The sequence below is a fragment of the Engystomops pustulosus genome, unplaced genomic scaffold (genome assembly GCF_040894005.1).
Source record: "Engystomops pustulosus unplaced genomic scaffold, aEngPut4.maternal MAT_SCAFFOLD_208, whole genome shotgun sequence".
Taxonomy (NCBI): domain Eukaryota; kingdom Metazoa; phylum Chordata; class Amphibia; order Anura; family Leptodactylidae; genus Engystomops; species Engystomops pustulosus.
In genome coordinates this window covers 59,183-82,631 of record NW_027285088.1, presented here as the reverse complement: position 1 = coordinate 82,631, position 23,449 = coordinate 59,183, and the positions used below count along the sequence as shown (strand labels likewise).

Below are 23,449 nucleotides of genomic sequence, written 5' to 3'. Positions count from 1 at the left end.
CTCCACTGGGGTCACAACCGCATTGGCAAAGGAGCGAGGACAACGGCTGAAAGGGTGACCGAGCTCACCACACAGGTTACACCTAATGTCCTTACAGGATGCAGCGAGATGACCTAGCCCACCACACAAAGCGCACTTCTGCACTTGGCAGCTGGCGCTAAAGTGTGTGGGGTCACCGCACCTGTGACAGACCTTCGGCTGCCCCTGGTAGAAAATCAGGATTCTGTCTCGCCCAAGAAAGGCTGAAGAGGGAATGTGGGCGACTGTGCCGCCTGAACACTTCAACTTCATCATGAAGGTCCAGGCCCCAGACCAAATGCCAAATTCATCGCGGTTTTTCTGAGGTACCTGTACAACCTCACCATAACGACTGAGCCAAGTCATGATGTACATGCAAGAAAGTGACTCGTTACGGGTCAAAACGGTCACTTTCTTGACTGTGTTTTGGCGAGACACTGCTTGCACAGCAAAGTCTCGCCAGCCAGGCTCGTTCTTTGCCAGCTCATAATTCGACCAGAAGAGCTCTAAGCCCTCCGGCCGGACAAAGCTGACATCAAACTCCGGAGTACCATAAGGATGTATCAGGGCAAAGATGTCACTAGCCCTGAAGTTCATCTTCAGGAGGAGCTCCACCACCCTTGACCTGGGTGGGCATGCGTCACTGCCCCTCCAGCGAAGACGAACCACATTCCTACGGGCAGCTCCGGGCCCGGTTGTGGGTAAAGACCATACAGTCTCTCCCCCCCTTTTCTCTTGGAAGGCTGCCAGGCCATGCCTGTCTGTCCAGAAGGACAGATCAACCTCTCTCCCCTCTACAGTGATTGACTTTTCCCCTCTCCTGAGAGCCTCCAGAAGATGCCTTTGCAAAACGCTGTTCCCAGAGCCAGGAGACAAGGAGTTAACCCCACTTGCCCCAGCGGTGACACTCGCATAGCTCCTTATAGGAGCGGCCACCACTGGGGGTGCAGAAGGTCCAGCACGCACAACAGGATCACCCCCCTCAGCACCATTCACCACCCCCACATTCACCACACTATGTACATTACTGCCTCGCTTCCTTGCATCACTGCCTCGCTTCCTTGCATCACTCACACCAGCTGGGCCAGGAGGACCTGGGGTTGCCTCGGCGTCACTGGGCACTGGGGGTAGAGCCACCTCCATAGCTGATACAGCCTGAGAAGAGGCAGCTCCAACCCCGATCTTACTTGTGCCCTCTGCCTCATTGGCATTAACCCCTTGTTGTCCCACAGTTTTTCTAAGGTTTGAGCATCGCTGCTCGCTGGATGAAAGAGGCCGCTTGTCCTTATTGACTCCGGACAGTCTCTTATGGTCATCTCCAGGGTCAGATGCACCGATACAAAATAAAACTTTTCCTGCGCCCTTTCCCACAGGCTGCACAGGGCGCTTGGGAGGCGCCGCACCACAAGCCCCAGCAGCCCCATCACACTGCCGCTGCCCACCGGAGCTAGATGCAGCCACAGCGCTAGGGGCCACAGGAGCCACCGCCACTGCCCCTGGCACCGGGCCACCCCCCCCTCCCACTGGGGGGCAGCGCACAGTACCAGGACCTGCTGGATCGCCCTCACTGTCCGGCCTTTCGGCCGATGCCTTCCCTGCACCATCCTTGCTACTACAAACAAGGCTGGTGCTCTGCGCCATGGTGGAACGTGGCTTTACAATCTCCCCGCACCCTTGCACCGAGTCCACTGCAGGACTCGTGCTGGGCTGTGCAACGGGGCCTACACGACAGGCTGGCACTGCTGCCCGCCCGGAGGGAGCAGGGAGGGGACGAAACACCAGATTCACCTCCTGAGACGCCTTGATCTTCTTGGCTCTCTTCTTTCTCTTTAGGTCGTCATCTGGCATATCATCACCGAAGGAGAAGTTCTGGAGGTGAACTGGGGACTCAAGCTGACGGATCTGAGCCATTAGCGCCCCCCCCTGGCCGCTGTCATCACTTCCCTCCTCCAGGTTGGCAGAGCCGCAGCCTGATGGTAATGGCGCTTGCTCTGCAGGCAGCCTGTCGTGCGAGGCCTGCTGGTGTTGGCGCAGGCCACCAGACGGACACGGCAGGTCTTCCTCATCCTCCTCATCATCGCCTTCATCCGCCTGGATCTCAAGCCCCTTCTGCTTTCTCAGCTGCTCCAGGCGCATCTCCTCAAACCGGGCGTCATTCTCCAGCTTTTCCCTGAACGGACCGCTGTGCTCGCAGATTAGATTACGCTTTTCCTGCAGAGCGGTGACCTCGGCTTTAAGTCTGTCAATGGTGTTAAGAAGATCAGACTTTTTCTTTCTCTGCGTAGCCACCCCCGCTAGGGCCAAGGTCTCCCTTATCTCCTCCTGGAGCCTCCTCAGCGCTTTTCCAGCTTCCTCGTACTCACGGAGGTGCTCAGCAATCCGGGAGCCATAGATGGTAGCAGACTCCCGGGCCTTTAGATGTCCCCATGCTTTTTCAACACCTCCGTGAGCACCCAGCTTTTCAGCTGAACCACCCAGCTTTCCCGCACAGTCACTCAGCTTTCCAGGAGGAGCACTTAGGCTGATGTCACTTGCCTTGATCTTCTGTGAACCGGAGACCTTGCGGCTTCCCTGGGTCTTAGGGGTGGCAGCCGAGGTCACATCGCTGCGTCCTTGGCTCCGGGCAGATCTTCTTACCCCCTCCACTTTGGCCGGTATCTGGCTTCTCCTGCCCCCCGCCGGCCTGGTCCGGGAGGCAGAAGCCTGGGATTTTCCTGCAGGATTCATCCCACAGAACCCACTCCCTCCCTGGGGAGGAGAGAGCAGGCCTGGGTGGATCGGTCTTCCACCAGGTGGTGCAGGAGCTCAGCAGCACACAACCACACCCTTCAGTAGCACACAGCAGAATGAGATTGCACTCACTATTCTGCTGCTGGTGCAGTCACTGTGTACATACATGACATTACTTATCCTGTACTGATCCTGAGTTACATCCTGTATTATACACCAGAGCTGCACTCACTATTCTGCTGCTGGTGCAGTCACTGTGTACATACATGACATTACTTATCCTGTACTGATCCTGAGTTACATCCTGTATTATACTCCAGAGCTGCACTCACTATTCTGCTGCTGGTGCAGTCACTGTGTACATACATGACATTACTTATCCTGTACTGATCCTGAGTTACATCCTGTATTATACCCCAGAGCTGCACTCACTATTCTGCTACTGGTGCAGTCACTGTGTACATACATGACATTACTTATCCTGTACTGATCCTGAGTTACATCCTGTGTTATACTCCAGAGCTGTACTCACTATTCTGCTGCTGGTGCAGTCACTGTGTACATACATGACATTACTTATCCTGTACTGATCCTGAGTTACATCATGTATTATACCCCAGAGCTGCACTCACTATTCTTCTGCTGGTGCAGTCACTGTGTACATACATGACATTACTTATCCTGTACTGATCCTGAGTTACATCCTGTATTATACCCCAGAGCTGCATTTACTATTCTGCTGCTGGTGCAGTCACTGTGTACATACATGACATTACTTATCCTGTACTGATCCTGAGTTACATCCTGTATTATACTCCAGAGCTGCACTCACTATTCTGCTGCTGGTGCAGTCACTGTGTACATACATGACATTACTTATCCTGTACTGATCCTGAGTTACATCCAGTATTATACTCCAGAGCTGCACTGACTATTCTGCTGCTGGGGCAGTCACTGTGTACATAAATGACATTACTTATCCTGTACTGATCCTGAGTTACATCCTGTATTATACCCCAGAGCTGCACTCACTATTCTGCTGCTGATGCAGTCACTGTGTACATACATGACATTACTTATCCTGTACTGATCCTGAGTTACATCCTGTATTATACTCCAGAGCTGCACTTACTATTCTGCTGCTGGGGCAGTCACTGTGTACATACATGACATTACTTATCCTTTACTGATCCTGAGTTACATCATGTATTATACCCCAGAGCTGCACTCACTATTCTGCTGGTGCAGTCACTGTGTACATACATGACATTACTTATCCTGTACTGATCCTGAGTTACATCCTGTATTATACCCCAGAGGTGCGCTCACTATTTCTTTACACTGTACTGATTCAGTACAATACACAAGTTAAGCCTGTCGATTTGTGAATTTTGCTTTTAGTTACAACATGTATTAAAGGGATTTTTCAAATCTCAGCCCCCTAGTGATGTTACACAATAAAGATCATAATTAACCCCTTACTGTACAGTGTTATTGGTGTTTTAGCTCCTATCACTCAGTGATGGTCGGTATAAGATTCCAGATTGTGAGTGGGGACTCTCTGAGCAGACGCTTCTTGATCCTTCTCTGCTGTGAGATGCTGTGTGCTGACAATGTGCTTAGATTATCAGGGTACAGGGTTTATCTACACTTCCATTTACCTTCTGAACATTCACTGGTATCTTACAATAGAAAGAGATGAAACAGATCAGAGATGAGATCCATGAGATGCATATTACAGATGACATTCTCAGCTCTGCTCACTCGCCAATAACACACACATTCAGTTCTGCTATAAATGGGCAGGAGGCAGGGAGCATTGTGCAGACAAGAGAAGCTATTCAAGGGAAGTTTCACGGTTGTATCCAGAGGCAACCAAAATTGTGTGTTAGCAGGATAGGTTGGAATTATATCTGTGAAATGCTGGATTTTTGTTAATAACAGTGAATTGGAGAATTTTGTTATCCTGAGTATATGTAAGAATCTTGTCTTCCTTTAATGGATTTTCCCACGTCTTCTTTGTGTTACACAGTGTAAGGCGATTAGTATGTCTTGTGTAATGTTTTCTTTCAGGTCTGGCCCAGGGCTCCACCTTTACTCGAGAAATGTCTTTGGCGGGATTGAGTGCTGCTCTCACACAGGTAGGTGACAGGAGATCGCTGTGTGGTGGGTATAAGTTGGGGGCTGGTGTCCCCATTCTTGTACAGGGGTTTCTCCAGACGACATCTAAGAAAGGTAACACAAGTTCTCCTTTGGGAGTCATGGGGTAGATCCATTGCTAAGAAGACAGGATCCATTATGTAGGGTTTCAGAAACTGTTGCAGGAGATAGGCCCCAGAGTGGACCATGTAGACCTTGGGGTGTTGATTTATTTCCCACTGCTGTTATGGAGCACTTTGTGTGGGCAGCATATGGGAGACCTCATAACGGCTAGTCTCCAGGCACTATGCTCTGTCCATGCCGAGGGCATCTCATCCTGTGTTGGTTCTTTGTGTAGGATCGGGTCATTCTGGGAGACCCTGGTATCTTCAGCTGGTCCGGTGGAATCCTTGATGTCCCAGGCCAAGAAGAGCTTGTTTACAAGTCTCCAGAAGAAGAGAATTACTACAGATATCTAGGTGTGTGTTACTTTATCTCATTGCCCTCCCATGCCCTCAGTAACCCTAATCCAGGGTCATGGTCACCAACCAGCCTCTTCCTCACAACAGGTTACGCTGTGGAGCTGCTCCACAATGAGATGGGACTCTTCAGCCTTGTGGGCTCTCCTCGCTACCAGTATGTTGGATGTGTTACCGTCCTAAAGGAAGTCCCTGGAGAACGTAGATGGGAGGAGATTGATTTCGTATTAGGGAAACAGGTGAGGCTCTTGGTAACAAAGGGACAGTCTAACGAGAGATTACATCCTGACTAGAATTATCTTCCTCGATCTTGTAGATTGGCTCATACTATGGGGCTGAGATTGCAGTCTCTGACCTGGACCAAGATGGTGTGTCCGACCTGGTGCTCATTGGTGCTCCTTATCATTATGAATCTAAGTGGTCAGGACAAGTCTTTGTGTGTCGGTTTAATAAGGTGAGATACATGTGAGACACAAGACTGATAAGTATCCACATTGGTAACAGTCTTTCTTTTTTGGTAGACACTGGATTGTATGGTGATTCTCCATGGAGATCCGGGTCATCTTGAATCTCAGTTTGGTGCTGTGGTGTCATCTCTTGGGGACCTGGATGGAGATGGCTTCACGGAGGTCGCTGTTGGAGCCCCATATGAGATGGATGGACAAGGAGCATTATATATATACAAAGGAGAGAGTCAGGGACTGTCTTCTGTCTACAGTCAGGTAACAGAAGGGATAACGGCAAAAATCTGGAGCAGCGCCCCAAAAATGGGTACAATGCTTCAAGAGGAAGCAAAAAATGAGATTAACAGAGACTCCTAGAGATGACAACAAAGAGAGAGAGAGACTGAAGCTCCTAGAGATGATGGTCAAGAGAGAGAAAGGCTGAGGCTCCTAGAGATGACGGTCAAGAGAGAGAGGGGCTGAGGCTCCTAGAGATGATGGTCAAGAGAGAGAGCGGCTGAGGCTCTTAAAGATGATGGTCAAGAGAGAGAGTGGCTGAGGCTCCTAGAGATGACGGTCAAGAGAGAGAGTGGCTGAGGCTCTAAGAGATGATGGTCAAGAGAGAGAGAGAGGGGCTGAGGCTCCTAGAGATGACGGTCAAGAGAGAGAGGCTCAGGCTCCTAGAGATGATGGTCAAGAGAGAGAGAGCGGCTAAGGCTCCTAGAGATGACTGTCAAGAAAGAGCAAGACTGAGGCTCCTAGAGATGACGGTCAAGAAAGAGCAAGGCTGAGGCTCCTAGAGATGACAATGCACAGAAAGACTGAGGCTCCTAAAGGTGACGGTCAAGAGAGAGCGAGGCTGAGGCTCCTAGAGATGTTTCTCTTGTATTTCAGAGGCTGCTCAGTCCTCCAGGTATCCTGGGATTTGGACTTTCTGTGCATGGAATTCTGGATATGACAGGGGATGGCCTGATAGATGTGGTGGTTGGATCGCAGGGTCACGTCACGGTGCACAGGTTGTATGACATTTTTTGTGGCTCCGTTTATAATTTTTGACATTGAGGGGAGGCCCTCTAGAGCAGGGGGTGGGTCCCTATGCTGGAGGCCCTCTAGAGCAGGGGGTGGGTCCCTATGCTGGAGGCCCTCTAGAGCAGGGGGGTGGGTCCCTATGCTGGAGGCCCTCTAGAGCAGGGGGTGGGTCCCTATGCTGGAGGCCCTCTAGAGCGCGGTCCCTATGCTGGAGGCCCTCTAGAGCAGGGGCGCGGTCCCTATGCTGGAGGCCCTCTAGAGCAGGGGCGCGGTCCCTATGCTGGAGGCCCTCTAGAGCAGGGGCGCGGTCCCTATGCTGGAGGCCCTCTAGAGCAGGGGCGCGGTCCCTATGCTGGAGGCCCTCTAGAGCAGGGGCGCGGTCCCTATGCTGGAGGCCCTCTAGAGCAGGGGCGCGGTCCCTATGCTGGAGGCCCTCTAGAGCAGGGGCGCGGTCCCTATGCTGGAGGCCCTCTAGAGCAGGGGCGCGGTCCCTATGCCCCAGGAACCTGTTTTTGGCATAAATTTTTTCCAGGGCAATAGGGTCTAGTGTCATTGTTTAATAGCCAAAAAATGTAGCGTAACTCCCTGTGTGTCCCCTTTTCTGTAGCTGCCTCCTCTTTCTTGTCCATGTCGCGGCTCTATCATCACATTGCCACTTCCAACAATAGAGCCGTGCATTAACATCGAAATGGAGGAAAGACAGAGAGCTGAGTGGGGAGATGAGTATTCCTGGGGCCAGGTGCTCCATAGCTGGGGGTCCGGAGTCTCTGCTCTAGGGGGCTTGGGCTGATAATGAGTAGAGGAAACTTAGACAGTGATGACATCACCTGTTCCTATCCTCACAGATCCAAACCTTTACTTCATGTCAATATGAGTGTGACCTCCATCCAGAAATACATGGTGGTCTCTAGCCCAGAGGACAGTACATGTGATAAGAAGCTGACCCTGAAGGTGTGTGCACTAGCACAGATATTGACTCCCGAATTCACAGGTAAGAATTCCAAAAAGTGACTTCACAGAGCCAAGGGGGCCCCTGTGCTGCCACGCCTGGGGTTGCTGGGGGGCCCCTGTGCTGCCACGCCTGGGGTTGCTGGGGGGCCCCTGTGCTGCCACGCCTGGGGTTGCTGGGGGGCCCCTGTGCTGCCACGCCTGGGGTTGCTGGGGGGCCCCTGTGCTGCCACGCCTGGGGTTGCTGGGGGGCCCCTGTGCTGCCACGCCTGGGGTTGCTGGGGGGCCCCTGTGCTGCCACGCCTGGGGTTGCTGGGGGGCCCCTGTGCTGCCACGCCTGGGGTTGCTGGGGGGGGGCCCCTGCGCTGCCACGCCTGGGGTTGCTGGGGGGGGGCCCCTGCGCTGCCACGCCTGGGGTTGCTGGGGGGGGGCCCCTGCGCTGCCACGCCTGGGGTTGCTGGGGGGGGCCCCCGCGCTGCCACGCCTGGGGTTGCTGGGGGGGGCCCCCGCGCTGCCACGCCTGGGGTTGCTGGGGGGGGCCCCCGCGCTGCCACGCCTGGGGTTGCTGGGGGGGCCCCCGCGCTGCCACGCACCCAGTACTTACATTCTTCAATTTTGTCTGGCAGGCTCCTTGTACACTTCTATTCAGTATCATCTCGTTCTGGATTCTTATAAAACTGAAAGCAGAATGTTCTTCACAAACGGAGGGAGAGAAATGAACGGGACCATAGTGATCAGGAGGCCCGGACTTCAATGTCAGAACTCTACAATATCCCTGCAGGTGATGGCTCCACATGTTGCATCGTCATACAGAGGCTTTGGGTGGCGCATGTATGAGAGCCTTAAGCACGTTGTATGGGGAGAGCGTGCGCCATAACGTATGTGTACAGTATGAATGTTACATTACTATCTTCCTGTGAGCTTCCAGGCTTATATTTCTAGGTTTGGTCTGCCAGCCAATCATAAGCTCTGCTACAGCTGTGTCTTTGCCCTGAGATTTGTACTGTGAAAACACTGCCAAATGATGCTGATTGCCGTGCTGCCGATGCAGCAGAGCCAACCTGGCTCCATAGGAGATTCTAGAGAAGATGACCATTGGTTCATGTTCCTGCAAGCCAACAATGCTTATTATCCCCACACCCCGCCAATCTACAGCCCCGCCAGCCTCTATGGAAGGACTTGTCTCCAGCCGGCTGTTGTGCTGCTGTTACAAGGCTGCCAATAGAAGGAAATGTGACTTGTCAGGGATCTCCGCTCCTCTCTGTATAGAAATCTTTTAGACCTGATTATTTCCCCAGCGCTGAATTCTTTTCTACTTCACTCAATGTTGTAAAATGGTGGCTCTACTGCAGGGAGTGCAGGCCAATTCCTGATCACATGACAGGCCCTGGGGGTGTGGTTTGCCTTGATTGGCTCACAGGCAGCAAAAAGGAGCCAATCAATATGAACTACAGCATTTTTGCCTCAGACAGCAAAAAGGCAAGAATTGCCCCTGGACTATCATAGACTTAAAGGTGATAAAGGTGAAACTACAACTTAACGATCACTAGAATAAAGCCTAAAACCATGGGTGATGGGGTCATACTGTGATCTGGAGCATGAGGCTGGTCTGGTGGCCCTGGAGCCTTACACAATGGCTTCCACCTCGTCCTCCTAATAAGTGACAAGCGGAGGTTCTCCCCACCGTTGCCTCATTCCTGGGCCTCTTTCTCCTTTCCTAGGACTGCAATCTGGAAGATGTCTCTGGGGTGCAGGTGTCTCTTACGGCCTCTCTAGAGCCCGTGGACTCTCTCTGGCTTCTCTCCCCTTCTAGTTACCTCAATGCCAGCGACTTGGTAAGTTTAGGACCTCCTTCCCTTCTGTAGCTGAGGGGCTGTGTGAATCCTGCATGAGAGAGGGATGACTTCAACCTCCAGTGTCCTCACCTCTTCTCTTACTCTTTAGATTTCTTTCCAAATGTGTGAAGAGGGAGTGAACTGCGAGCCGAACATGAGCGTTCAACTAACGTAAGTAGCCATCATCCACCAATGTGGAGACCTTTGAGAGGACCACCGGTAATGACCACAGGGTTATCCATACATTTTGATGTGTTAGTAGCAGCCCCTATCGATTAGAAGTGGAGTAGAGGCAGGAGGCCTATGTCCTACAGTGGTAGATGACCACTGGGCGGCAGCCCTCTGGCAGATCTGGTCCGTCTCACACTGTGAGCTGGTGGATTTCTTCTTCATGTTTTTCTTTACACCGCAGTCATTCACATCTGGTGATTAAGGATGGGGCCTCGTTCTCCATGTTCCTTAGTCTGCATAACATGTCCATGAAGGCTCACCAGACCAGACTGAGGGTCTTGGTTCCAGCCGGGTTGAGTTTCCGCAAAGCCAATGTCTCAGAGGTACAGCAGAAGACGTGAGGGTGGGATGTGATGGATATGAGGTGTGATCACTGACATGATGCCTATCTGCCTCAGGCTTCCCACTGGATCTCACTGGTGTGTGGAGATTTCACGGAGCAGACGCTGGTGTGTAATGTCAGCCACCCACTTCTGAAGCGAGGAGTCCGGGTAAGACCAGATGGGCCGAGGGGAAGATGAACATCAAGGTTTCCCACATCTTACAGGTGACCACAACCTTCCTCTTTGCTCCTCAGGCCGTTATCCAGATCATGTTCAGTGTTGTCTCCAATGTGTCCTGGGCCGAGCGAATTTTCCTGGCTGTTATTGTGACAAGGTGAGGGGAGCTGTGGCCTATCACTATAGGTCTTCTCTGGGTTACGCTTGTGACTGTATTGTCTTCTGACAGTGAAAGCGATGGAAATACGACATTGTTCAGCGCAGAAGATGAAGTGCCCGTCTTGTATCCACTCCAGGTCATCAGCCGCAGGTAAGTCCCATCCATTGAGTGTCAGAGGAAGGCAGTAGAGGCTCCACCCCACACATGTATTACCCTACTGATCATTCAGCCACGCATTCCTCCCTGCATCACTGCCACGGATATCACAGATCAGACACAAGGAGTCTTGTCCTGCAGGTCAGTACTTTTCTCCCGGTGCCCTTAGGTCCCTAGTCCAGAACCCTCCCCATCTGTAGCATATTCTGTATGGATCAGGGGTGATGTCTGTGCCTGCTGGAGGAGAAGGTGCAATGATCTGCAGGATAAAATATCAGCAGGGGATAAGGGACTGCTGCCCTTCTGGGCGCTGGCATCTTCTGCCCCCCCCTCTGGGCGCTGCCATCTGCCGCCTGAGGGGAGATTTTCATCCAGCTGTCCTGGATGTTGTCTTTGGTTTCTTATGTGATGGCTGAAGCAAAGAAACAATGTTCTGCAAATGACAGTATAATCTTCTGTTCTTTCATCTCATTAGTCTAGAAGATTCCACAAAATACGTCCCATTCACCAACCACGACGAGGAGGAAACTGCTGTCCATAGATACCAGGTACCTTCTGATTGATCGAGAGACACCGAGGACCCCGACACACACATACACGAGAGACATCGGGGACCCCGACACACACATACACGAGAGACATCGGGGACCCTGACACACAGATACACAGGGTACACTGAGGACCCTGACACACAGATACACAGGGTACACTGAGGAGCCTGACACACAGATACACGGGGTACACCGAGGAGCCTGACACACACATACACGAGAGACATCGGGGACCCCGACACACACATACACGAGAGACACCGGGGACCCCGACACACAGATACACGAGAGACACCGAGGACCCCGACACACAGATACACGAGAGACACCGAGGACCCCGACACACAGATACACGAGAGACACCGAGGACCCCGACACACAGATACACGAGAGACACCGAGGACCCCGACACACAGATACACGAGAGACAACGGGGACCCCGACACACGGATACACGAGAGACACCCAGGAGCCCGACACATGGATACACGAGAGACACCCAGGAGCCCGACACACAGATACACGAGAGACACCCAGGACCCCGACCCCCGACCCTCGTGGGTCCGGGCTCTCCGGTGTCTCTCGTGGGTCCGGGCTCTCCGGTGTCTCTCGTGGGTCCGGGCTCTCCGGTGTCTCTCGTGGGTCCGGGCTCTCCGGTGTCTCTCGTGGGTCCGGGCTCTCCGGTGTCTCTCGTGGGTCCGGGCTCTCCGGTGTCTCTCGTGGGTCCGGGCTCTCCGGTGTCTCTCGTGGGTCCGGGCTCTCCGGTGTCTCTCGTGGGTCCGGGCTCTCCGGTGTCTCTCGTGGGTCCGGGCTCTCCGGTGTCTCTCGTGGGTCCGGGCTCTCCGGTGTCTCTCGTGGGTCCGGGCTCTCCGGTGTCTCTCGTGGGTCCGGGCTCTCCGGTGTCTCTCGTGGGTCCGGGCTCTCCGGTGTCTCTCGTGGGTCCGGGCTCTCCGGTGTCTCTCGTGGGTCCGGGCTCTCCGGTGTCTCTCGTGGGTCCGGGCTCTCCGGTGTCTCTCGTGGGTCCGGGCTCTCCGGTGTCTCTCGTGGGTCCGGGCTCTCCGGTGTCTCTCGTGGGTCCGGGCTCTCCGGTGTCTCTCGTGGGTCCGGGCTCTCCGGTGTCTCTCGTGGGTCCGGGCTCTCCGGTGTCTCTCGTGGGTCCGGGCTCTCCGGTGTCTCTCGTGGGTCCGGGCTCTCCGGTGTCTCTCGTGGGTCCGGGCTCTCCGGTGTCTCTCGTGGGTCCGGGCTCTCCGGTGTCTCTCGTGGGTCCGGGCTCTCCGGTGTCTCTCGTGGGTCCGGGCTCTCCGGTGTCATTACTGTCTTATGTGATTCCAGATCCAGAACTTGGGGTCCAATCCTGTCTCCATAAACCTGAGTGTTTCGGTGTCTTCTCTGCTGGAGGGTGTGAGCTGGCACTATAACATCTCCTTCTCACCTCAGGTAAGTGACCTCTGGTGATTGTGGGTAGTCGGCGTATCGGCGGCCATCTTGTGGGGGAGGGGTTAGTCACCTTTCTTTCTTTTCAGGACTCCGGAATCATCTGCTCCAATGCCAATGGTTCTATCGTTCCCAGTGTAAACCAGGTGAGGTCATGATGTCACAGGGTGATGTCATGGGGCAGTGATGTCATAGAATACTAGCGTGATGTATTGTTGTGCCATAGACCTGGGGCTGCAGCATCAACGGATCTGGGGACATGAGTATAATAGTCGCAGGACGACTGAAGCCGACGCAGATGTGGAAGGTAACACAGTGCCCTGCCCCCTCCGCCATACCCCCCAAACCTCTCTTGTGGGGCCCCTGGGCTGCACCCCCTGCTCTCTCTGCTTCCGGTGACGCATTGTCTCCCTGCAGGTGCAGCGGTCGCTGAGTGTGCGCAGCGCGGTGAAGATCCGGTATGACGAGCGCCAGTATCACAGCGACGCGGGGAGCGTCTTCCACGAGGCTCAGGTATAGTATCACCCCACTGAATCCCCCGGTCTGGAGGCGACCCCCATGAGTATAAGACACTTCTATCCCCCTCAGGTGGTGACGCAGGTGCAGCTCCTGCTATCTCCAGACTACTTGCCCTACATCGCGGGGGGCTCAGGGGGAGGAGTCCTGATGCTGATACTCATCTCGTATCTGCTCTATAAGGTGAGCACCAGAGTGGCGAGGGGGCGGGGGGCTCCAGAGGAGCGAGGGGGTGCACGTGGGCTCTGGTGTGGCGGAGGAGCGAGGGGGCGGAGCAGGGGGGCGGAGGAGCGAGGGGGCGGAGGAGCGAGGGGGCGGAGGAGCGAGGGGGCGGAGGAGCGAGGGGGCGGAGGAGCGAGGGGGCGGAGGAGCGAGGGGGCGGAGGAGCGAGGGGGCGGAGGAGCGAGGGGGCGGAGGAGCGAGGGGGCGGAGGAGCGAGGGGGCGGAGGAGCGGGGCGGGGGGGTGCACGTGGGCTCTGGTGTGGCGAAGGGGCGGAGGGGTGCACGTGGGCTCTGGTGTGGCGAAGGGGCGGAGGGGTGCACGTGGGCTCTGGTGTGGCGGAGGAGCGAGGGGGCGGGGCAGAGTGGCGGAGGAGCGAGGGGGTGCACGTGGGCTCTGGTGTGGCGGAGGAGCGAGGGGGCGGGGCAGAGTGGCGGAGGAGCGAAGGGGTGCACGTGGGCTCTGGTGTGGCGGAGGAGCGAGGGGGCGGGGCAGAGTGGCGGAGGAGCGAGGGGGCGCACGTGGGCTCTGGTGTGGCGGAGGAGCGAGGGGGCGGGGCAGAGTGGCGGAGGAGCGAGGGGGCGCACGTGGGCTCTGGTGTGGCGGAGGAGCGAGGGGGCGGGGCAGAGTGGCGGAAGAGCGAGGGGGCGCACGTGGGCTCTGGTGTGGCGGAGGAGCGAGGGGGCGGGGCAGAGTGGCGGAGGAGCGAGGGGGCGCACGTGGGCTCTGGTGTGGCGGAGGGGGCGGGGCAGAGTGGCGAGGGGGCGGGGCAGAGTGGCGAGGGGGCGGGGCAGAGTGGCGGAGGAGCGAGGGGGCGGGGCAGAGTGGCGAGGGGGCGGGGCAGAGTGGCGAGGGGGCGGGGCAGAGTGGCGAGGGGGCGGGGCAGAGTGGCGGAGGAGCGAGGGGGCGGGGCAGAGTGGCGAGGGCGGGGCGGGGCAGAGTGGCGAGGGGGCGGGGCAGAGTGGCGGAGGAGCGAGGGGGCGGGACAGAGTGGCGGAGGAGCGAGGGGGCGCACGTGGGCTCTGGTGTGGCGGAGGGGGCGGGGCAGAGTGGCGGAGGAGCGAGGGGGCGGGGCAGAGTGGCGGAGGAGCGAGGGGGCGGGGCAGAGTGGCGGCGGGGCAGAGTGGCGGAGGAGCGAGGGGGCGGGGCAGAGGGGCGGAGGAGCGAGGGGGCGGGGCGGAGGAGCGAGGGGGCGGGGCAGAGGGGCGGAGGAGCGAGGGGGCGGGGCAGAGGGGCGGAGGAGCGAGGGGGCGGGGCAGAGGGGCGGAGGAGCGAGGGGGCGGGGCAGAGTGGCGGAGGGGCGGGGCAGAGTGGCGGAGGGGCGGGGCAGAGTGGCGGAGGAGCGAGGGGGCGGGCAGAGTGGCGGAGGAGCGGGGAATGATGGATTTTTGACCCTCGTTGTCTCTTAGTGCGGTTTCTTCAAGTCGTACAAGGATCGGATGATGGAAGACGATCAATCTGCCGGCTGTAAACAGGATGCGTTGCACGGGCCCCAGGAGCCCCTGACATCTGGGAGCACATGAAGCCGGTGTCCAGACAATGATCCCCACTGGTTCTCCCTTTCATTTTCATACGCTGCACCCCCACTAGGAGGTCGGAGGGGGGGGGGGGATGTCATCGTACCCCAAACACAAAGGAGAGAAGGGGCCGGCGTCTCCATCGGCACAAAAATACCAATAATCATGGAGAAGGCACGGCACCGAGCTGCAGGGGTGGAGGGCGTCATGGCCGTTATCTGCCTGGGGCCCCTGGGTAAGGGGGGGTAGTTAGTTGCCCGGGGCCTCTGGGGAAGGGGGGAGGCGTTAGTTGCCCGGGGCCTCTGGGGAAGGGGGGGAGGCGTTAGTTGCCCGGGGCCTCTGGGGAAGGGGGCGAGGCGTTAGTTGCCCGGGGCCCCTGGGGAAGGGGCGAGGCGTTAGTTGCCCGGGGCCCCTGGGGAAGGGGCGAGGCGTTAGTTGCCCGGGGCCCCTGGGGAAGGGGCGAGGCGTTAGTTGCCCGGGGCCTCTGGGGGAGGGGGGGGGCGTTAGTTGCCCGGGGCCTCTGGGGGAGGGGGGGGGGGGGCGTTAGTTGCCCGGGGCCTCTGGGGGAGGGGGGGGGGGGCGTTAGTTGCCCGGGGCCTCTGGGGGAGGGGGGGGGGGGGCGTTAGTTGCCCGGGGCCTCTGGGGGAGGGGGGGGGGGCGTTAGTTGCCCGGGGCCTCTGGGGGAGGGGGGGGGGGGCGTTAGTTGCCCGGGGCCTCTGGGGGAGGGGGGGGGGGGCCTTATCTGCCTGGGGTCTCTGGGGGAGGGGGGGGGCGTTATCTGCCTGGGGCCTTTGGAGCCGGGGGTCGGGGCCATTATGCTAAAAATTCCAACATTAAAGGACTGAAATATAAATCTACGTGGACGGTTCTATAATTCCCGTGTGTGAGGACAGAGGGCGGGTCCTGAGTGCTGTTGGTCTTATCACCGTGTGCTGCAGGCTGATTGGTTAGTTTGGATTTGGCCGCCATTGGAGTAAGATGCGTTTCGGGATTATTGTCCGGTAATTCGCTTTTTGTTTGATGATGAAGTGTCCCATAAACAGCAGCAACTTATCTCCTGTGACCACAGATAACGGTTCAACTAATGTAAACGTGGGCGAACATCCGTAACCAGGACGCCCCACGGACGCTGTTACCGAGGAAACCATTCAAAAAGTCCACGACGTGAAACTCTCTGATTGGTGACGGAAGTGCGCGAGGCCGTAGGTGCGTCCCCCGGAGCCACAAGTCATATATTTTACATGATAAGTTGTCGCCCCGGTGGCTGCAGCGATCGCTCACGGCGGAGAACACGTGGATGTGGCCGGTAACTGCGAAGCTTCGTGTCTGGAGCAATTTAAGCGAAATCCAAGGGAGTTTTTGTGTCGAGTTGTTGCGGTGATGACACCAGAAACAAAGCAACAACCAGAACAATGGATTCTCCCGGTGACTCTGCCCCAAAGAAGGCGAAGACATCCCATCCGCCGAAAAGGTCAAGGCAAAGATTTTTTGGGATGCGAACGGCGTCATCCTCATGGATTTTGTAGAAAATTAAGAACGATGACCGGACGAGACTACAGCGAGTTATTGGAGGAGACGCGGCCGCGTTTGGTGAAGAAGGTTTCCGCACCGGCGCATTAATCCGGAGTCATCACCGCCCAACTGCAGGAATTGCTCCCCCGTACTCACCCCATCTGGCCCCCCGTCACTGCCGCACCCCCCGTACTCACCCCATCTGGCCCCCCGTCACTGCCGAACCCCATGTATTCCCCCCATCTGGTTCCCTGCCACTGCCGTCCCCCTCCCCCCCCCCCCCCGTATACACACCATCTGGCTCCCCGCCACTGCCGCACCCCCCGTACTCACCCCATCTGGCCCCCCGCCACTGCCGCACCCCCAGTACTCACCCCATCTGGCCCCCCGCCACTGCCGCACCCCCCGTACTCACCCCATCTGGCTCCCCGCCACTGCCGCACCCCCTGTATTCCCCCCATCTGGCTCCCCGCCACTGCCGCACCCCCCGTACTCACCCTATCTTGCCCCCCGCCACTGCCGCACCCCCCGTACTCACCCCATCTGGCTCCCCGCCACTGCCGCACCCCCTGTATTCCCCCCATCTGGCTCCCCGCCACTGCCGCACCCCCCGTACTCACCCCATCTGGCTCCCCGCCACTGCCGCACCCCCCGTACTCACCCCATCTGGCTCCCCGCCACTGCCGCACCCCCCGTACTCACCCCATCTGGCTCCCCGCCACTGCCGCACCCCCTGTACTCGCCCCATCTGGCTCCCCGCCACTGCCGCACCCCCCGTACTCACCCCATCTGGCTCCCCGCCACTGCCGCACCCCCTGTACTCGCCCCATCTGGCCCCCCGCCACTGCCGCACCCCCAGTACTCACCCCATCTGGCCCCCCGCCACTGCCGCACCCCCTGTACTCGCCCCATCTGGCCCCCCGCCACTGCCGCACCCCCTGTACTCGCCCCATCTGGCCCCCCGCCACTGCCGCACCCCCTGTACTCAATGTCAGGAATGTTGGGAGAAGTGGAGCTTTCTTTTTTTTTTTAACTTATATTTTTATTGATTTTCCAAGGATATTGTTACAGAGAAGCGCAAATAAAACTGGTTTCCAGAGAAATGAGATGATGTCACAAGTCAATGTAAATACTATAACGAAACAAAAAAAAGAGGACGGCGCCTCGTGTATTATCGTAGGATAAATGGGAAAAAGTCAATTAAATTGAAATTAAAATATCCGAGGGAAATGTATAGAGAGGGAGGGTATGGACAGTACCCCCCCCCCCCCCCCCGAGAATCACGCTCACCTTAAATAGCTTAAATCGAGCGTATAAATACTCCAAAAGCTGCCCAACAGCTTCATGCAAAGGCTGAACCGGTGTCACAAGCAGAAAATGGGGTTAGAAAACCAAGAAAAAGGCTGTCACAGCGCTGGCACGGAGAGAGTCTTCTGGGAAATTGTTTATTCCAAAAACTGTAAACGCGTTTCGGGCGGAACACCCTTCTAAAAGTACAAAGGGAAATAGCTCTAAACGATATTAAAACGAATGCATAATACATAGTAAATATATGGGTAAAACATTAATAAATGTATAAAATGGGGAGGCATTACAGCCAATACGGGACATAAAAAGCAAATACTTCAAAAATATTCAATAACTATTTATACAAATCTACTTCAATGTATATTCCAATATGGCACATGGCTCCTAGAAGCAGGGGATTGAATTTATAACATATACATAATATACAAATATAAATATATATATACACACATAGATATACAAACATATAGGAATATGCACGTACAACATATAAAAATATCATAAGCTAAAGTGCCCGTACCCAGCTTTGCCAATGTGGTTGTCGGCCACCTGGAAGAAACCTTCCTCTACTTACATCCCCTTTTTGCAAAGTGCAAAATGTATAAACGTTTTATAGACGATATTTTCATTATATGGCAAGGCTCTAGAGGAAATAAACCCATGGGGCCTACAATTTACACACACTGTCACCAATGGCAAAGCAGAGTTTTTGGATATTGAAATCTTTCCCAATTCGGACAACGTACTCAATACCCGAACGTTTATCAGTAAACAGATAAACTCTTGCCTATCCAGGCAGCATCTGCCGCTGCTTATTACCTCTATATGTACTGAATGGTACAAGGGGCTTATTCGCAACTACTCCTCTGCCATGCGCATTGGCAGGGACGTTGCATAAGTAACATAAATGGATGTATAGAGGTGCTGATGGGTCTGTACAGTCAGACATTGATCGTGTTGTATGATGAGCTTGCCCCAATGTCCGACATCTAAGGGACTGTCTGTATTCGGCAGATTGATGGAAGAGGATCCACGGCTGCCACGTCTTGGTGAACCTCGCGTATGTGGCGTGCAGAGAAGATGTGAGCTCCTCCATGTGTGTGATGACGCTTATTGATCCACATGGATGTTGTTGGAGGAACGGTTTGTTTCCAGAGTATTAGGATGCAGGATAGGGACGCTATTATTAGAAAGCACAATAGACTCTTTGTGCATGGTGAAGGATGAGGAGGAATAAGTCTCAGAGTCTCCGCAGCTCGGGGAGATGAAGTGTCGCAGGTCCTGCCAGGAAGGAGCAAGAACCCGACATGAGCAGAACATGTGGACCAAAGATCCTTCCTCCTCTCCACACCTCCGGCACGTAGGAGGAAACAGCGGGAAGTTGGTGTGCAGCCGCGTGGGGACCTGGTACCATCCGGCCATGAGCTTGTACTCTGCCTCTCGGTATCTTGTAATAACTGAGGTGTCAGGGCAAAGATCAAAAATGTGATTTCTGTTCAGAAGCGAGTGAAATATTCAAGTCCGTTTCCCATTGCATCAAGTAGAGTGGGGGCCGGGGTGGTCAGGAATCGATAAGACACGAGTAAGAGGAGGAGAGCCTGGGTCGTAAAGGGAGGAGGTCAAATAGTCTCATAGCTGTTGAGATTTCCTAAGGGACACCGATGTGTTACCTCCAAGAGCTGCTGAGTCGTCAACCAGGCCAAGTCCCTACTAAAATGTTCAGCTCTAAACTTGCCCACTCGTCTCCATTGATTAAATACAATGGGGCAGATTTACTTACCCGGTTCTGTCGCTATCCCGTGGTGCGTTCTCCGAGGAGGATCTTCACTAAGATCGTGCACCTGAGTTCCTGCATCCGTTGCTTCTGCACCGAGGTCCTCCGGAGTTCACCTTCTTCTTCCCCATGCATGTAAGTGCTGATCTTGCGACACAATTCTAAAAGTTAAATACTGCGCGTTGTCCGAATCCATTGGGTTGTCCGACATCTCCGGCAGTAGTCTCTCTCACTGTCTCTAACTGTGACAGTCGGGCCGGTAGTGCGGTGTTTTTAGGGCTGTGCTTTCTTCTGTAGATGGCCACGGTGGGACCTGCCGTGGGATTGTGGTGAAGGACTTCTCCAGACGAACCCAGGGCTTCAGGTCGACGTTAAAGAAACAATCCAGGGCTCTGGCAGGGTGCGCAGCCGTGTGGTAACCTTGAGGTCTGGCAATCAATACCCCCTGAAATCTTTGGGCGATATAGGAGGGTGCGCTTGATCCTAGCGGGTTTGCCGGCCCAGATACATTTATGCTGGATGATGTTCAAGGAGCGGAAATATGGTTTTTACGGTTTTATAGGAAAAAGTTAGAGGAAGTGCCGGAGTGTAGGGAGCATATGCCACATCTACCATGAGAAAATGCCCTGGCCCTCCCGGAGCCGTCCTCCCACACTTAGATGGATGAGCTGGCAGCTGGGCCCCCAGGTAGGTGATACTCTGGGACAAACACTTAAAATGAAATGACTCTCTGAGTGCTTCCTTGAGATTCTCTGGGAGAGACATTCAGGGCTTTAGATTTGGGCCAATTAATTGGGAAAAGTCTGTTTCCTTCATTACATTGGGGGGGAAATCTGGGGTTTGGTCAAGAAACATAGAAGTGTGAGGATGTTACACGCTGGGGGGGCGGGGCGTGAGGATGTTACACACTGGGGGGGGGGGCGGGGTGTGAGGATGTTACACGCTGGGGGGGCGGGGCGTGAGGATGTTACACGCTGGGGGGGGGGCGGGGCGTGAGGATGTTACACGCTGGGGGGGGCGGGGCGTGAGGATGTTACACGCTGGGGGGGCGGGGCGTGAGGATGTTACACGCTGGGGGGGGGGCGGGGCGTGAGGATGTTACACGCTGGGCCAGATTAAGGGTCCCAGCGGTATGGAGCACCTCATTTAGGATGGGGCCCCCCAGCTCAGCAGCCAATGCGGGGCCCCCTCCCATAACAATATATGTAAAAGATATCACATAGTTACACAGTTTCAAAACTCTAGAGATATTAGAAACAAAGATATCTTTAGTTTTAGATAAATTCCTACTTTTACTAAACCATTTCCAATTTTGGTCCATGACAAACTAAAAAATACTCCCGCCATATTATTACTGAATAATACCACAATACTGTTACCAAAAGAACTAACATAATTCCAATATTCCAAACCATAGCGCTACTATTTGCAAGTGATCCCTTGAAACTGACCCACAGGATTACCACAACATGACCGGTATTACCAATAATTTACCAACTATAAACTCCATTTACTGATGATCTTTACCGCCATATTGTTATAATACAAACATCACCGAGCACAGGGCAATATCACTACTGACACCTCTGTACAAGCCCAAATACTAACATTACATCCTGATTATCACCACTACATAATAACTGGATAATACTGCAATACTACATAATAACCTACACACGCAGACCAGTATCTACCAGCATATAGTGACCATACAGTAGTATATACCAGTCCTGCACAGAGGCCGCAGTGTCATCCAATTACTAACAGGTGACGTCCCCAATGTTGTCTCTTCCCTCCTGTCTGATCTTCCAGGAGACTTCTTCCATCCATCACTCATCTGTGCAGGTTTATAAAACAGACATGGTTGGCATCATCCTATATACACCTCACACCTGACTCTAACATACACAACAACCACACTGTGCCCCCACATGTATACTAGAGATGAGCGAACACACTCGTCCGAGCTTGATGCTGGTTGGAGCATTAGCGTACTCGAAACTGCTCGTTGCTCGGACGAATACTTCGCCCGCTCGAGAAAATGGCAGCTCCCGCCGTTTTGCTTTTTGGCGGCCAGAAACAGAGCCAATCACAAGCCAGGAGACTCTGCACTCCACCCAGCATGACGTGGTACCCTTACACGTCGATAGCAGTGGTTGGCTGGCCAGATCAGGTGACCCTGGGATAGACTAGCCGCTGGCCGCGCTGCTCGGATCATTCTGTGTCTGGATGCCGCTAGGGAGAGAGCTGCTGCTGGTCAGGGAAAGCGTTAGGGTGTTATATTAGCTTACTGTTAGGCAGGAGTGATTCTCAAAGAACCCAACAGCCCTTCTTAGGGCTACAATAACGTTATACTTTTTTTTTTTATTTGCAGCTAGTACCATACTGTGAGGAATTTGCAGTGAGACTTGGGACCGTTGTGTTTAGCTCTTAGTGACGCACATATCCACCTCAAACACCAAAGTGGGAAAATTTATTAGGGGTTTGATTTCAATTAGGCACAGTCTGCCATTTACTTTTTATTTTACGTTTATTTTTTCATAACTCAGTGTCATCTCATCTGGCATAGTAGTGTGCTTTCATACTTGGCTAGAAAATAGCCATAGGAGAATCCAAACGGCTTACTTACGCCTACAGTAGCGTTATATATTTGATTTCTGGTTGATCTGCTGGTGGCTGTACTTGCTGCAGTGCATCTACTAGCCAATTGTGAGCAATTTGTAGTGAGACTTGCGACCGCTGTGTTTTGCGCTTAGTGACGCACATATCCATCGCAAAGACCGAAGTGGGAAAATTTATTAGGGGTTGGATTTCAATTAGGCACAGTCTGGCATTTTTCCTTTTTTATTTTACGTTTATTTTTTGATAACTCAGTGTCATCTCATCTGGCATAGTAGTGTGCTTTCATACTTGGCTAGAAAATAGCCATAGCAATAGGATAGCATCGTTTGGTTTTAAAAACTAAAAAACACAAAAAACACCAAAAAAAGTTAAAAAAAAATTAAAGTTATAACTTTCATTTTCTAAATGTTTAACCCGAGGGCTAGGGGTAGAGGACAAGGGCGGGGACGTGGGCGTCCAACTACTGCAGGGGTCAGAGGCCGTGGTCCTGGCCGGGGTGAGACACCACCTGCTGATGAGGGAGCAGGGGAACGCCGCAGAGCTACACTCCCTAGGTTCATGTCTGAAGTTACTGGGACTCGTGGTAGAGCACTGTTGAGGCCAGAACAGTGCGAACAGGTGATGTCGTGGATTGCTGACAATGCTTCGAGCAATTTGTCCACCAGTCAGTCTTCCACGCAGTCCACCCATGTCACCGAAATCGCCACTCCTCCAGCTCCTGCACCTCAGCCTCCTCCCCCCCAGTCTGCCCCCTCCCAGGAAAATTTGGCATTTGAACCGGCATACTCTGAGGAACTGTTTTCTGGACCCTTCCCCCAGTCACAAACCACTTGTCCGGTTGCTGCTGAGCAATTTTCCGATGCCCAGGTTTTCCACCAGTCACAGTCTGTGGGTGATGATGACCTTCTTGACGTAGTGGAAGTGTGTAAAGAGGTGTCCGACGATGAGGAGACACGGTTGTCAGACAGTGGTGAAGTTGTTGTCAGGGCAGGAAGTCCGAGGGGGGAGCAGACTGAGGGATCGGAGGATGATGAGGTGACAGACCCAAGCTGGGTTGAGAGGCCGGGTGAACACAGTGCTTCTGAGACGGAGGAGAGTCCTCGACCAGAACAGGTTGGAAGAGGCAGTGGTGGGGCCAGACGGAGAGGCAGGGCCAGACCTGGTGCATCAGCGCCAAATGTGTCAACTAGTGAAGCTCCCGTGGCGAGGGCTCCTGCGGCGAGGGCTAGATTTTCAGAAGTCTGGAGGTTCTTTAAGGAAACACCGGATGACCGACGGACGGTGGTGTGCAACATTTGCCAAACCAGGCTCAGCAGGGGTTCCACCA

The 23,449-nt window shown here is 54.6% G+C and overlaps 1 protein-coding gene across 1 annotated transcript in view; it reads left to right on the top strand.

Annotated features, from left to right (window-relative positions):
• The window catches only part of LOC140109499 (integrin alpha-L-like), a 31,760-nt gene extending 16,566 nt beyond the window's left edge, over positions 1-15,194 (top strand). The window contains exons 10-30 of the mRNA XM_072132023.1: positions 4,822-4,889; positions 5,246-5,366; positions 5,457-5,605; positions 5,683-5,820; positions 5,888-6,088; positions 6,704-6,825; positions 7,684-7,829; positions 8,413-8,567; positions 9,508-9,621; positions 9,731-9,792; positions 10,034-10,175; positions 10,251-10,343; positions 10,430-10,509; positions 10,582-10,662; positions 11,144-11,216; positions 12,552-12,656; positions 12,743-12,799; positions 12,880-12,960; positions 13,071-13,166; positions 13,242-13,352; positions 14,799-15,194. Of these exons, the coding sequence (XP_071988124.1) occupies positions 4,822-4,889; positions 5,246-5,366; positions 5,457-5,605; positions 5,683-5,820; positions 5,888-6,088; positions 6,704-6,825; positions 7,684-7,829; positions 8,413-8,567; positions 9,508-9,621; positions 9,731-9,792; positions 10,034-10,175; positions 10,251-10,343; positions 10,430-10,509; positions 10,582-10,662; positions 11,144-11,216; positions 12,552-12,656; positions 12,743-12,799; positions 12,880-12,960; positions 13,071-13,166; positions 13,242-13,352; positions 14,799-14,912 (2,309 nt within the window). The 3' untranslated portion in view covers positions 14,913-15,194. The remainder of the gene's footprint in view (positions 1-4,821; positions 4,890-5,245; positions 5,367-5,456; positions 5,606-5,682; positions 5,821-5,887; positions 6,089-6,703; positions 6,826-7,683; positions 7,830-8,412; positions 8,568-9,507; positions 9,622-9,730; positions 9,793-10,033; positions 10,176-10,250; positions 10,344-10,429; positions 10,510-10,581; positions 10,663-11,143; positions 11,217-12,551; positions 12,657-12,742; positions 12,800-12,879; positions 12,961-13,070; positions 13,167-13,241; positions 13,353-14,798) is intronic.
• Positions 15,195-23,449: the final 8,255 nt, after the last annotated feature.